At 65.3% G+C, this 14973-nt stretch overlaps 1 protein-coding gene across 16 annotated transcripts in view; it reads left to right on the top strand.

Moving 5' to 3' along the window:
* Ncor2 (nuclear receptor corepressor 2) overlaps positions 1-14973 on the top strand; it is a 143036-nt gene that overhangs the window by 38582 nt on the left and 89481 nt on the right. For all 16 annotated transcript variants that reach the window (XM_071616038.1, XM_071616071.1, XM_071616047.1 and 13 more), the window contains 4 exons: positions 1138-1347; positions 5638-5765; positions 7296-7473; positions 12858-13037. In XM_071616038.1, coding sequence (XP_071472139.1) covers positions 1243-1347; positions 5638-5765; positions 7296-7473; positions 12858-13037 — 591 coding nt within the window. In that variant the 5' untranslated portion in view covers positions 1138-1242. The remainder of the gene's footprint in view (positions 1-1137; positions 1348-5637; positions 5766-7295; positions 7474-12857; positions 13038-14973) is intronic.

Below are 14973 nucleotides of genomic sequence, written 5' to 3' on the forward strand. Positions count from 1 at the left end.
CTGCTTCCCGTGGCTCTGGCTGTACGTGGTGCCCTCGTCTGTCAAGGCTATGGGTGAGGATGTCTGGCAGGGTGGGGAGGGCAGATGTGGCCCCGAAGCTGAGGTTCAGAGAAGGGAACCCACTTGCCCCAGGCCACACAGCTTGGGGGTGGCTGGGCAGGGCTTGTTCCTGCGGCCGCAGTTAGGGGGCAGCCGTCCTGTGGCCAGGGAGAGCCCGGGGCCGGCCTGGCTCTGGCTCTGCGCCGAGTGTCTGGAGGGCCCTTGCTGTCGTGGAGGTGGCCTCCTCTGATTCCTGCTCTCTCTGTGTGAGCAGCCATCTTGTGGCAGGTGACAGGAGCCCCGCGTGGGCGGGCAAGGAAGGATGCACAGGAGGGTGCCTCTGCCTCAGGCCAGCTGTCCCCAGGGTGGCCTCAATGTCGGCCTTGCTGTCCTGCAGCCCCGCCCTCCTACTGGCTGGCACCTTGTCCTGGCAGGCCGAGGTGGCCCTAAGGCTGCTGTCTCCAGCTTGACCCCCAGCCAGAGGCCTGGCCCAAGGCCGACCCTCACTGGCTGGGGTCAGCCCCATCTCGAAGACGGCTGGCCGTCCTTCTGGTTCTCTCCGGCATGGCCATGGGGCTTCTGCCTGAGAAGGTGCTGTTTGTGACCCTGGAAGCCCCCGTCACCTGCCCAGGGTGCAGCCCCTTTCTTGGCGTGGCCCTGACCCTGCGTGGTCCCTCCCTCTCCATGTCATGATGTCATCCTTCAGGAGGCCACAGGAGGCCCTGGAGGCCAGCCTTTCCCAGCCCATGCTGCCACCAGAGGCCCACTCAGCTGGCTCTGGCCACACCTCCCGGGCTGGTGCTGTGCGGGAGCTGCCAGGGGCTTTTGGAGAACCTTGCCCTGGGGACGCAGAGAGTCCTGGCGGCTGTGGTGTGGGGAGCCACAGCTGTGGGGTGGGTGGGCGAGGGTCTGGGAGGGGCAGCGTCCCCCTCTGACCCGAGGCCTGTGCGGAGTCCGTGGGCCTGGCTCTGTCCCCTGCCCTGTGCTGAGAGTGGCCATTGGGGGGGAGCCCCAGTAGGTGGTCAGCGGGCGGTTAGCGGGCCGTTCTGGTCCTGCAGGGCCTGCCCTCCCCACTTATCTGCTTTTTTGTTTCCACAGGAGCTTGTGACGGTGGCCTGTGATCAGATGACAGAGACTGGCCTTTAGTCCTCAGTGGTGGTCACCAGAGCGTTCTTCAGGGCCTGAGGCCCAGCCCCTGCCACCATGTCGGGATCCACGCAGCCCGTGGCACAGACGTGGAGGGCCACCGAGGCCCGCTACCCGCCCCATGGCATCTCTTACCCGGTGCAGATCGCCCGGCCCCACACGGTAAGGGGTGGCGCCCTTTGGGGCTCTTGCTCCTGCTCCTTTCCTCCCCTGCGAGCCAGGCTGCTGTGGCTCGGGACACCCTCTGCAGCAGGGCACCTTGTCAGAGGCTGCCCATGCCCTAGGGCCCTTCCAGGCCTGGGGTGTTTGGTAAAGTCTTCATTCCCATCTTTAAAGCTGGGAAGCCGAGCCAGGCATGGCGGCTCACCCCTGTAGTGCCAGCCATTTGGGAGGCTGAGGCAGGATCACAGTGCAAGGCTCAGCCACTTGGTGAGACCCTACCTTAAAATAAAAGAGAAGGCTAAGAAGGTGGAGGCGGGGCTTGGCTGAGCGGAGGCTCCACCCCCTCTTGATTGGCAGTTGAATTTGCCTGAGTGAGGTTCCTGCCGCATAGGCTGACCTGACCTCGCAGTGGCCGCCTCTGCTTTCCCGTCTGGGGCTGGGGAGGTCTCCTGGGGGCCATTCACTCCCGTCCCCGTTACTTCACTGTGGTGAGGCCCCGTGTGAGAGGCTGAGGCCCAGCCCATTCTGTCTCTGGACGCCCGGTGTGGGGCCCAGACTGGGCAGTGGACTGCCCTGAGGACGGAGGCCTTGGTGTGCCTGTGTGCCCCCAGCTGCTCCCCTCCGCCTGCAAGCAGGGGCCAGTTTCCCCCCACTCCTCACTGGCCTTCGGGTCCTCTCTGGCATCTGTTGGACACCTGTTGCGTACTGTGACCAGCCCCAGACGCTCAGTGGGTGGGTATCGGCCTTGCGGGAGCCATGGTGGGCAAGGCCCCACCCATGGGTCCTGTGAAGTCTGGGACCCCCGTTTCCCCCAGAGGCAGCCTCTCAGGGGACCCCCCTGCCCCCCTCTCCCCCCTGTGGAGCCCTTGGACGTGGGCCTGTGGCTGGCCCTGCCCTAGGTGGTGCTCCTCAGCGTCCTAGAAAGGACCATCTGGGCGATTTCCAGTTTGTCACAACAGGTATGAGGTCCCCTGCCGGCAGCAGGTGGGTGCTGGCCCTGGGGGGCAGGCAGGGCACTGGCCCGTGCTGGGGCCGCTGCATTGCTACCAGCCCTTGGGCTCTGGGGGCTTCTGCCCCTGTGTGCACCTTGCCACTGACTGGCACTGGGGACCTTGGCGGAGTGCCAGGCCACAGAGAGGGCCCCGCCTGGGCCGGGTGGGGGTGGGCCAGGCCCCCAAGTGGGCCCACTTCCTCTGCCTGACTTGCAGTCGTGGTGTCCTGGACCTCCTGGGATGAGGGCCGCTCTCTGGGCTCCCCTCATTTTCTGAGGAGCGGCACTGGAAACGTGGGCACTTCTGTGGGGCCCAGGGACTCTGTTAGCTGTGTCCCCGCCACTGCAGCTTGCCCAGGGTGCTGGGAGTTGCCCTCAGAGGCAGGCTAGAGAGGGGTCCTTTGGTCCTTGAGGGCCCCTGGGGCTGGGGCAGGACTCTGTGGCCTCTGCCCATTCATATTGCTCCTCAGCAAGTCTCCCCGCCTGTCTGCCGTCGTCCCCTGGCCTGGGGACAGAGCGAGCTGACGTGTGTGGGGCACGGTGAGCGGGCAGGCCCGGGGCTGGGGTCCAGCTCTGCTGGGCTGGAGGAGTGTGGGCCTGCCCTGTGCCAAGTGGCACTCTTGCAGGGTGGTCCCCGGCTCGCCAGGAGGGCTCGTGACCGCGGGGTCCAGGAGTGGGCTCACTTCCTCTGCTGACTTGTAGCCGTGGTGTCCTGGATCCTCCTGGGGTGAGGGCCACTCTCTGGGCTCCCCTCTGGGCTCCCCTCGTTTTCTGAGGAGTGGCACTGGAAACGTGGGGAGTAGGCAGGTCTGGGCTCAGGACTGCTGCCGGCCCCACTGGGCAGGGTGAGCCCATGATCCTGCCTGCCCATCCTTGGTGGCACCTGGAGAGGCCCTCATCCCCTATGAGCCTCGCTGCTTCCTCCGTGGCCCCGTATCGCCGCCTCGCAGGCTGCGGAGGGAGGGGTGAGTGGCCAGGGCTTCCCTGCCGCAGGGCACAGTGGGCAGCTTAGTGAACGGGAGCTGCTGTCTAGGGTGTTGGCGTCAACGCCATGCAGCCCGGCAGGCGGTCTGCTCCGAGATGGCGTCAGGTGGCTCCAGCCTGGCCGTGTCCAGCCTAGGTGACCACCGTGGGCCTCCTTGGTTGATTCTTCCCGGTCTTGCTTTCCTGGGCAGCCCTGATGTGGACATCACAGTGGACACCCACGGAAGGGACCCCAGCTCCCCCCAGGAAGTTGGGGTCAGAGTCAGAGTCAGTGCGGTGGGTTCCCCAGCCCCTGTGGCCAGCGCTGTCCCGCCCACTCATTCTGCTGTGCTCACCTGGCTTTCCCGAGGGAAGGCCTGGGGTCACTGTCCTCACACGCCCCTGTGCCCTGGAGAGGTCTCTGCCTGGCCGCTCGCTCCTGCCCAGGGCCCTGGCTGCTTCCTGCCCATGCTGTGGGCACTGGTGCTGGGCACTGTGGGGGGCACCAGGAGGCAGCTGCCCAGCCCTGGTGACTGTGGCGTAGAGGCTCCTCCCCTGGGTGGTGCCCATTTGTGAGTGGAGCCTCCTGAGGTTTGAGGTAGGGACAGTAAGGGACAGGCAGCTGCAGCCTGAAGCTGCGTGGCAGGATCCCCCCTGGCCGCCCTGGGAGGCCCTTCCTGGGGGCTTTATAGCCTGGAGGAGGACAGGGGTCCTCCCAGCCCCACCCCGCGTCCAGGCTCCTGTTCCCGGCAGGGCCCTGAGGGTCTGAGGGAGAATCCACCCTGTACGTGGTGTCTCCCCGATTCTCTGCAGAACAACCGCTTGAAAGTTAAAAGCCAGACAAGACAGAGTGGCTGGGTATTTCTGCCCACTCCCAAGAAACAGTGTGGAAAACCCAGACAAGATGCCCAGAGGACACTAAGTCACTCTCCATCCTGTGTCTGCTGCCGCGTCTGTGCCAGACATCACTAATCAATTGGCACATGGCGTGGCCTGGTGTCCTGCAGACAGTGCGAATGGATTGGGATCAGCACAGCCATCTGTCTTCTGGGGAGAGGCTCAAACCAGGCTGCCCTTACCAGGGGATTTGACAGTGTTCACTTCTCCCCAGGGGGAGAGGGATGTGCTTGGCAAAGGTGGACCTGCCCTTGGGGAAGGTGTGGGTGCCTTTACCCTGGCCCTACCATCTGGGTCGGGATTGCGGAGTGTGGGACACGGGAGCTTGACCCTGGGGTGCTCGCCTTGCGTGCTCCAGCCCTGGGCTCTGTATCTGGTGCCACACACACACACACACACACAAAAGAGCACACGCCTGTCATCCCAGCAGCTTGGGAGGCTGAGGCAGGTGGATCTTGTTCAAAGCCAGCCTCGGCAACAGCAAGGCCCTAAGCAACTCGGTGAGACCCTGTCTCTAAATAAAATACAAAATAGGGCTGGGGGTGTGACGTGGTGGTTAAGCGTTCCTGAGTCCAGTCCCCAGTACAAAAAAAAAAAGAAAAAAAAGTGCAGAGCGAGGGTCCATGGGTGGCTGGGTATGAGGAGGCTTTGAGGGGAGGGTCCTCCAAACCGTGTCTCTGGGAGCCCCCTGCGCTGGGCTGCGAGGTCCTGTGAGGTCCTGTCTCTAGATGGCCGGGGGAGCCGGCCGGGGTCCTGGAGAGCTTGGGCTGGTGACGTGCGGCCTTCACTAAAGCTGCGCCTTGCCTTCCCTGGTGGCCTGGTGACCTGCTGGTGTGGCATGTGCTCGGCCTCCAGGGGCTGGCCTCCGCTGAACTGCTGGCCTGGCCTCCATGCAGCACGCTTGGCACCGGGTCCCTGCATACCGCGGGCTGGCCTCCCCTCCTCGGCCACGCCTGGCCGGGCCCTCAGTCCCGCCTGCCTGGCTGCCAAGCTCCCTTTCTATCCAGCGTCCGGTCCCCATGCGCTGGACCTGGTCCCTGGGCAGCTTCGCTCCTGGGGCCGTGAGGCTCTGCTTCCTGTGCCCACCCTGCTGGGCAGCCGAGGGAGGCGGGTGGGCCCGGAGCCCCTCTTGCCCAGTCTTCCTCTGCGCCAGGGGCTGGGCAGCAGGGGCCGTCTGGGCAGCTGGTCTGGATGGGCGCCCCCCAAGAGCCCTGCCTGGCCCCAGTGTGTTATCTGGAAAGTGGGCGCAGTCGGGGGACCGATGGTCCCTGTGAGGAGTGGGTGGACCAGCCTTCGCGTGACTCTTCCTTACTGGCGGGCGGGTGGGGGGTGCAGGGGCAGGGGGCAGGGCAGAGGTGGGGCAGAGGACAGGGCAGGGCGGGGCCGGGCAGCCCCTTCCTGCTCCCTGTGCCTGCCGGCTCACGCCTCCCCCTCTGCAGGACGTGGGGTTGCTGGACTACCAGCGCACGCCCCGCGACTACGCCGCCCACCTATCGCCCAGCCCCGTCATGCAGCCCCAGAGGAGGAGGCCCTCGCTGCTGTCAGAGTTCCAGCCCGGGAATGAACGGTGAGCAGGGGTTGCCCAGGGCCCTGCCTCGGGTACAGGGTGGAGGTGGGGTGGGCTGGGGCCCCTGCAGGGCCGGGCTAGGTGAGGGGTGTCCGTTGCCCGCCTGCCCTTGACCTGGTGGCCGCATGGGTGTGTGCTCTGGAGGGAGGTGCCAGCCGCTGGTGCAGGGACATGTCCACCTGGGCCGGGAGCCCCTCCTCTCCTCTCGCTGCCTTCCCTTTGCAGCTGCCCTGGGACAGGGCAGCCTGACTCTCCTTTGTCCATGGGCAGGGCCAGCAGGGTGGCTCCCCGGCTTTCCTCTTAGTCTCAGGACATCCACAGAGACCCCGTTCCAAGCCAGGTCATGTCTCTGAGTGACGAGGGGACGCTGTGCAGCACTTGGGTTGATGCCATGTGCCTCCTGCCAGGCCCTGGTCCCAGTGCATTTCTCAGCTGGGAAGGCACAGAGGGCCACCCTGACCGGCTATGGAGGAAGGGGCGGGCAGGCGCCCGGGGACTCCTTGCAGGTGTAGCGAGACACGGCCCAGCCCCTGGGGCTCTGGGTGGCATTCAGTCAGTCCATATGCACTGACTGAGCACCTGCTGTGTCCCTGTCACTGGGATGCTACAGTGGACAGGAGCAGTGAAGGGGCCTGGGACCAAACCTCCTGGGGTGGGGAGGCGGCCAGCAAGCTCCCGGGGACCACGGCTGCCCAGAGGGAGAAGTGTGAGGGGCACACGGCAGGGAGGCCACCTGATCTGCACTGCTGTGAGGGGTGGGCAGTTTGGAGAGGGCTGGAGTAGGCAGTGGCCCTGGGACAGTGGGTGAGGGAAGCAGGGACCAGACCCGGCAGGGCCTGTGGGTGAGAGCGAGAGCTTGGCTCCCCCCATGTGTGGGCAAACAGCTTGAGAATGTTCCAGGCCTTGGCGGGTGGCCAGTCCTGGGAAGTGGACGTGCAGAGCCACAGCCCTGCTGGGTGTGGGGAGGCAAGGCTGCGCCCCCCCTGGGCAAGCCAGGGAGAAGGGTCACAGCGAGCTGGTCAGGAGTCACCAGGCTGGACAGCTCCCATCTCTTCCCAGGGCCACTGGGCAGAGCAGGGGCCAGGTCAGGTTTGACAGCAGGAGTCTTTGGCCGGTTGGTGACCTCTGCCCTGGACGGTGCTAGGTGGCGGTGTCCGGTGTGTGGAGCTTGTGGGGTCTGACTGAGCCCCGCGTCACCAGGGGCCTCGGTAACTGCTGAGCAGTTTGTTCAGTGCATCTGGGGAGCTGGCTCCGTGCTAATAGCCAGCTGCTGGCCGAGCTGCCGTGGCGGGTCCCAGACCACACTTAGTGGCCAGGGAGGGGCAGTCGCTGCAGGTGTCCCCTCGCCTCCCTGGCGCTTCCCTCCTGTGGACGTCCTCACGGGCCTCAGTCTGAGGGCAGCTGGGGCTGTGCTTGAATCCCTGTGACCTTGTCACCAGTGGGTGTGGGCCATGACCCGTGCCCAGTGGGGAGGGCCTCGGGCCTCAGGTCCCAGCCTCCTGCATGACACCGTGTGCCCGGCCTCTGCAGGTCTCAGGAGCTCCACCTGCGCCCCGAGTCCCACTCGTACCTGCCCGAGCTGGGGAAGTCTGAGATGGAGTTCATGGAGAGCAAGCGCCCGCGCCTGGAGCTGCTGCCCGAACCCCTGCTGCGGCCGTCCGCGCTGTTGGCCACAGGCCAGCCCAGCGGCTCTGAGGACCTCACCAAGGTTAGGCCTGGCCCTGGCTGGGAGCCTGTGCTGACGTGGGTTCTGCTGCTGATTGATGGATGGGAGGGGCCTGTGCCCAGGGAGAGGGCCACTCGGGCAGGGGTGCGGGTGTGGGAGTGCGCACAGGGTGGGCAAAGCCCGGGCACCAGGGGAGGCACAGGGACGAGGTCTCTGCAGGTGCCAGGGGATGAGAGGAGCTGGAGAGGTGTTGCAGGTGGTAGGGGGCCGTGCAAAGGCCCAAGGCAGGGAGAGAAGAGGGATCCTTGGGGTAGGGAGCTGGGTCCTATGCCATCCAGGGCAGCCCTGTGTCCACCCTCTGTACTGTCCCTGCTCATGGTGGGCTTGCTTGGGTCACGGCCTGCACGGAACAGGACGTCTGTGACCCTCTCTGGCCCTGCTCGGCAGATGGATGCCCTGGCCTGAGAGGCAGCCAGTGCAGGGCCCTGGGCTTCCTGGGCTCCTTGTTCTCGTGGGTAGGGGTGGGGTGTACGAGGGGAGCAGGGTTTAGGCACGGCCTGGCCTGGGGTCCCAGAGTCTTGGTGGGGCCAGCAGATGTTCCTTCCTGCTGTCCAAGTTGGCCGCTGGGCTGGGCTGCCCTGAGTCCACTCCCTGAGTGACCACAGGGAGCTCATGGCCGTTTCCTTCCCAGGTGGCGGTGGGTCTGGCCCCAGCTCTCCCTGCACGGGCCTGTCCTTGGCCTGCTGCTGCCCGCGCCTGGGTGCACCCGGGGCGCTGCTCTGGGCTGGGGCGCCTCCCCGACCCGCTTCTCCTTACTGATGGGGCAGAGGTGGGACGTGGGCACCTGGACGCAAACTTGCCGTGGGCCTGTGTGGTGTTGGGTGCAGGGCCAGCCTCCCTCCCGGGGGAGAAGGGCGACTTGGGCCTGGGCGTCCCTGGGTGTGTTCGGGCCGGCCAGAGGCTGGCCTTCCTCCCGCTCTCTTGCTTCAGTCCTGCCCACCTGCCTGGTGTCCACAGCGCTGATGCGTGGAAGGTGAGGGTGGGTGCCGGGAACATCGGAGCTCAGCCTCACGGCCTCTGGGCAGGCGCTCTCCTCTCCTGAGTGGCCACAGGACAGTAACAACCTGCTAACAGATGGAGCGGACTGAAGCCCCCTCCTGGGCCCGTCCTCCAGGGGCAGCTTTGTCCTTCCTGCTTCTGCCCTCCAGGTGGATTCCAGCCCCTCCCGAGTTGCTCCCTGGACCATTGCAGCAGCCCCCAGGCCCTGATCCCGCTCACCTGCCCCCGCCTATGTTCTTCCAAACAATAACCAAGAGGGTCTCGTGCCCCTCTTTGGTGCCCCCAGATCTGTGCACCAAACCTCCGTCTCAGGCAGGAAGCAGTTAAAATTCTCCAAGTGGCCTGCAGGCCTGCCATGATCCAGCCCTGCAGCCCCCAGACCCGTCTCCCCCTGTAGCCCCCCTCACCCACTCCGTGCAGCCCTTGGTCCTGCAGCTCCTCAGACATCCCAGGAACTCCCAGCCTGGGCCCTTAGCAGTGGCCATGCCCTTGGGCAGGACTGTTGCCTCTGAGAGCTGCTCCCCCCCACCTCCTGCGCGTCATGGCTGCCCTCTGCGGCCCAGCTGACAGTGGGAGGCGAGGCCAGCCCCGAAGGCCTGCCTGCCTGACCTCCCCACGCCCTTGGCCTCTGTTGGGGGTGGAGTCCAGGCCACTGCCCTGGGGTCTTCTCCAGGGACGTGCAGCCCGTGGCCCCTCCTGCAGCCCTGAAGCCCCGGCAGCCCCTACCCTGCCCCTTTCCTGCCCCCCCCCCCCCCCCCACAGCCATCCCCGCAGCCTGTGGCCTAGTGCCCTATGGCCCAGTGCCTGTCTGTCCTTGAGCCGTCCATTCCTCCCTGCCTCTCCTGTCCCTCCAGCCACCCTCCTGGTGGTCTCCTGCCATCTCCCTCTCCTCCCCCGTGCACCCGTCCACGCCCATGGCGTCCAGTGTCTCGGGAGTCACACATCCTCATGGCTGGGCATGGGCAGCTCCCACTCGTGTGTCCAGCCTGCAGGTCCCCCTGCCTCATGTGCCCTGAGGACCTTGAGAGTTTATTCCTCTTTAAAATAAAGCAAGACTGAGAGGGGGTGTGTGCATAGATTAGGCACCTATAGTTTGCTGCCGTGGGTGTGGCTCCGCGGTCACCCAGCTGCCTCAGAAGCTTTGTCCGACTGCCCCAGCAGGGTGGGGACCGTGGCTAGGTGCCATATGGTGCCATATTCTGTCTGGTGCCTGGCCAGTGTGTGACAGATCCTTCAGGCTCCTGGCGACCCCAGGGACACTCATGAGCTCACTGACGGGCCTCTCAGCCACCAGTGAGGTCAGCGATGACCGGCTGCAGCGCTGGGGACAGGAGCCGGGCCAAGGGAGGAAGCGGCCCAGGCAGCCAGTTGGAGCGGAGGGCTGAGTGGTGGGATTCCAGGCCCAGGCAGGCCCTGCCGTGGGATGCCAGCACACGGGGACGTCGATGACAGGGTAATGTTAAGTGAGTGCCAGGCCCAGCCAGATGAGGTTGACGAGGTCAGGCCTGGGGCGTCCCAGGCAGCGGCTATGCTGCCCACCCGGTCCCGGCTCCCTGGTGGGGCCTCAAGCTGGGCTGCTGGCAGGATAGCGAGGGGGTCCGGGCCAGCCCAGGGCTTGCCGTCCCTAGGGAACCTGGCCCCTCGGAGTGCCGACTGGGCTGCGGGTCTTGGGTCTGCCCCCGAGTCTCTCGCTGCTGACCCTCCCTGTCCTGGCGCCACCCTCCCGGGTCCACGAGGTTCTGTACCTGCGTCTCTGCTGGTTGTGTGTGTCTCTGTCCGTCCCCTTGGGTCTCTGTCCTCCTGTCCGTCCCCTCGGGTCTCTGTTCATCTTTGTACCCATCTGTCCCCTCGGGTCTTTCCGTCCACTCAGGTCCCTGTCTGTCCGTCCCCTCGGTTCTGTCCATCCGTCCCCTCAGGTCTGTCCGTCTGTCTTCGTACCCATGTGTTCGTTTCCTCAGGTCTGTTCATCCTTCTGGGTCTCTGGTCCATCTGTCTGTCCCCTTGGTTCTCTGTCCTTCTGTCTGTACATCCCCTCTGGTCTGTCTATCCCCTCTGGTCTGTCCATCTGTCCGTCTTTATATTCAACTCGTCACCGCCTGGCTTGCTCTCTCTGCTTCTGTCTCTCACTGTCTCTTAATCTCTACGTCAGTCCCTTGTTTCCATTTCTGTCTCTGTCTCTTTGTCTCTCTCTGTCCCTCTCCCAGTTTGTCCCTCCTCCTTGCTGAGCCCTCGCAGGTGTCCTGGAGGATGGTGGGTCGGTTGGTGCCTGTGGACAGTCTGAGCAGGTTTTGGGTGGGCAGAGCTAGGGGAGCAGCTCCGAGTGGTCATGAGCCGGTCACGAGTGGCCACGTGGTCTCATCTGCTGCGTGGAATCCAGCCGCAGGCCCGAGATGGACCCAAGGGGAGCTTGTGCAGGCGCCACCCCGTGTGCCCAGCTCTCCTTGAAGGCTATGGCCCAGAGGGTTCCCTTGGAAGTCCCAGACTTTGTTTAGGGGACATCAGAGTCCCACAGGCAGTGTCTGAGGTGGCTCAGCTGCTGCTGGAGACAGGCGTCTGTCACCGCCAGCAGTCCTGGCTGCCACACCTGCAGTCCCGCCTTCCTGCCTTCAGGCAGAACTGGATTCGCTGCCCTGGGACCCGTGTCCCTGCCTGCCTCCTGTTGTGGGGGATTGTTGGCAGTGCCCGTGGAGGCCTGCTTCCTGGATGCTACGGGGGCCTTGGGCTGCCCCATGGCCTTGGGGCTGTGGCCTGGGCAGCTCCTCCCTCACTACCCTGACGCTTCCCCGGGCTCCTAGTGCAGGACTTCTGGCCCTGGGTGGGCGCTGGCTAATCCTTCAGGCTCTGGGCCGCGTGGAGGCCAGGTGTGGGGAGCAGCTCCCTCGCTCTCTCCTGGGGGTGTCCCATGGACACGCAGCTGGCTTTTGTGACGTGCACTACCCATGGGCGTTTGGGCCACACTGGTTCTGGAATGTTCTGGCCACCTGGGAGACCGGGACTGTCAAGGGTCTCTTCCCCCTTCCCGCCTCGGGCGTCCATCTGACGTCTCTGCTCAGTGGGCCCCTGTGCTGTGGTGCTCTGTCTGTCCCCACTTGGCCTCCCCCTCTCGGGTACCATGCGCAGTGGGTGCCGGCTGACTCAGGGCCAGGTGTGGGTGGACATGCCATGTCCTGCTGTCTCTTGGGGGCCCCCTATGCCCCAGCCCATCGGTGTGCCTGGCCCTGGGAGGAGCCTGCTGGACCTCCTGCCCAGGGGACCAAGGGGACGCTGTCCACTTCTTTCCCGGGGGGCTGCTGGCCCCAACTGCTCCTCATAATTCTCAGGGACGGGGACTTCCCGGGGTAATGCTGCATTGGGCTGAGGGTCTGGGCTTGCTGTGGCCAGGAAACCTGGAGGACTGTGGAGGCGACATCTGGCCAGCTCCTGTGTCCCCTGGCCTCGGGACAACATCGAGGCCAGGGGACACACCCAGCACTGTCCCAAGCTCTCAGCCCCCAGGGCCTGGCTTTGGCTCAGAGGGAGGACAGGGATGGTGTGGCTCCTGGTTCCGAGGCCTGGGCGCATGTGGGCCTGAGCCTGGTGCTGGGGACAATGTCCCTGTGTCCGTGCGCAGCTGTGGGGGGCGGGAGGCGGCCCTCAGACCTCGTCTGCCAGCAGCTGCCAGCTGGAAACCCAGGCTGGGTCCAGCACCTGCTGAGCGCTGACTGTATGCAGGGCCCCCGCCTTCCACATGTTAGTGCCCACCAGGCTCAAGGCTGCCCGGGAGCTGGGGACCGTCTGTCCCCGAGGTACAGATGAGGAAGCAGGCGGGAGAGCGGGGTGCTCTGCTAGTGGGGCTGGAGCTTGGCTCGAAGTGAGTGCGGTGCTGCCTGACCTCAGCCCAGAGGCCCGGCGCAGCCTGGGTGTCCAGCACAGGGGCTGCGGAGTCCTGGGGTAAGCTTCCTTGAAGAGCAGCCTGACTGGGGTCAGTGTGCCCCTGCCCACGGCCTGGAGGGCTCTGTCTACCCCCCACGCCCTGCTGGGGTTTCCAAGTGCCCACTGGGCGCTTCCCCTGGACGTCGTGAGGGAGAGTCTGCGGGGCCAGGCGGAGTCCTGTTCTTGTTCTCCGGGAGCCTGGTCTGGTGTGTGGCACAGGGAGGTTTCGTGCCCGGGGGGAGGGGTCAGGTGTGCCCAGGATAGGCAGTGACCTCGTGTCGAGGTGGGCAGGATGCTGACGTGGGGGGAGCAGGCCTGGTGTGGAGGTCCTGGGTAGGCGCCAGCCAGTGCCCTCTTTGGCGGGGACAGCCCTGGTGGCCTAGTGGGAAGCCCTCTTCACGGCCGGAGCAGGGGTGCCGACACCGTGCCCACCTGCACCCTCCTTCTGCACTCAGGAGCGTGGTCTGACGGGCAAGCTGGAGCCCGTGTCGCCCCCCAGCCCCCCGCACGCCGACCCCGAGTTGGAGCTGGTGCCCCCCCGGCTGTCCAAGGAGGAGCTGATCCAGAACATGGACCGCGTGGACCGCGAGATCAGCATGGTGGAGCAGCAGATCTCCAAGCTGAAGAAGAAGCAGGTGTGGGCGGGCCCGGGGGGCCTGGGCGGTCACCAGTGTAGTTGGCAGGCTCCCCACGTGGGGACTCTGGAGCTCGGAGCCCCCAGACAGGAGCTCTGGGTCCCCAGACAGGCTCAGGGGATCCTTAGGAAGGAGCACGGAGCCCCCAGACAGGAGCTGGGACCTGGTTTGAAGAAAGTCCGGTTCAGGCTCCGTGCCATGCTGGGGCTGTGGGCAGGAGGGCAGAGGGAGGAGGTCAGAGGGCAGATGGTAGGAGGGCAGGAGGCAGAGGGCAGGCTTTTGGCGGGTGGGCGGCTCTCCCCAGCCCTGCCCCCTGGCCTTGGGGTGGGCTGGGGTCCACTGCGGGGCACTTTTCCTCGCCTGCATCTGGTGACAGCCAACCTCCATCTCTGGGCCTCCCAGCTGCGCCCCTGCTAGCCGGGGCCCGTGCCCCACCTCTGGGAGCCTCTGTTTCCTCCTCTGTGAAGTGGGCACAGGCGTGACCCCTGTGGGGTGGGGCAGGTCCCCAGGTCGGGGGCCGTTATGGGGAGCCACAGGAGAAGCCGGTGTGAGACTCACTTTGTGATTTTATTTTAAATCACATTTACTTCAAAGCGAGCGGCTGGCGGGCTTTTGCGGCTTCCCGTGGTCCTCTCCCCGGGGTCAGCTGGTCTCTGCTCAGGTTCCCCTTGGCAGAGAGGACACTGGCTTCTGAGGAGCCCTTGTCCTTGTCCTCGGCCACCTGCGTCCCAGGGCCCTAAGTGAAGTCTTCCTGGCGCAGGGTGGCCGCTCTGTCTGCTCTGCTGGTGGTCCCAGGGCCTTCACTGTGCCCATGGCCCGTGGCCACCTGTCAGCTGGCTGCAGTTTCCCCGGGGGCTGGTGGGGGCCAGGCCTACCCCGTCCTCTCCCCAGTCCCGGGCAGGAGTGGGAGGACAGAGGGCTTCCTGGAAGAAGCCCCATGGGCTGGGCACTTGGTGCGGGAGGCAGGGGGACAGTGGGTTCCAGGGGCCAGTGGTTTTCCACACGGGAGGGAGGAGGGCGGCGCCAGCCCTGGAAGCCACACCTCTCCTCCCAGGCGTGGGCTGGGGCTGGGGCTGGGCTGAACCACAGCTAATGTGGCAGGAAGCCAGGTGGCTTGGGGACAACCCCCTGCAGTCGGGTTTTGTGTTTTGGTTGTTTCCTAAATTCCACTTGGACTATTTTTTTTTAAGCTGAAATTTCTAAACAAAATCAATCCCTGTGACGTACACAGTCCAGTGGCACTTGGCACACTTGGCCACCCGCTGCCTCATTCCAAGACATTCCCAACCTCCTGGCAGGAGACCCGGCCCCAGGGTCCTTCCCCACGCCCCTCCCCCAAGCCGGCCATCTGCCCTGTCTCTGTGGCGTGGCCAGCCTCACAGGCCTGTCCTGCCTTTGGTCTCTCTCTCTGGGCATTCCAAGGTCCCTCTGCCTGTGGCACGTGCTGGCCCTCCTTTTCATGGCTGAGTACTACCCCATGCTCGTGCTGTGTTGGCCACCCACGCAGTGACTCTGGCCCGAGGTGGCCGTCCTGGGTGGGGCTGAGTGTGCTGGAGTGTGTCTGCATGGCTGTGCGTCCCTGCGGGTGTCGCCCTGGAGTGGAGCTGGGTCACCTCCTGCCTCTGGGTGTAACTCAGGAATTTCCAGGCCGTGTTCCATGGCAGTTGCGCCATTTTCCGGCCGTGTGAGGTTCCAGCCTTTCCACATTCCTGCCCGACGCTGTGATTTTCTTTTTTAAGAAGGCTTTGATTCCGGCTGTCGGGGTGTGCAGGGCTCTTCTGCTCTGGGTCCACTTGCTGGAGGCGGCCGGTCTCTGGCCCCTGCCCCGGGCTGTGCGTTGCTTTCTTTGATCCTCCAAACAGCCTCTGAGGTGGCGCTGCTGCTACTGGTTTCCACTGAAGAAGACACTGAGGGTCAGAAGAGGGAGGTGACTTGT

The sequence above is a fragment of the Marmota flaviventris genome, chromosome 1 (assembly GCF_047511675.1).
Source record: "Marmota flaviventris isolate mMarFla1 chromosome 1, mMarFla1.hap1, whole genome shotgun sequence".
NCBI classification, from domain to species: Eukaryota; Metazoa; Chordata; class Mammalia; order Rodentia; family Sciuridae; genus Marmota; species Marmota flaviventris.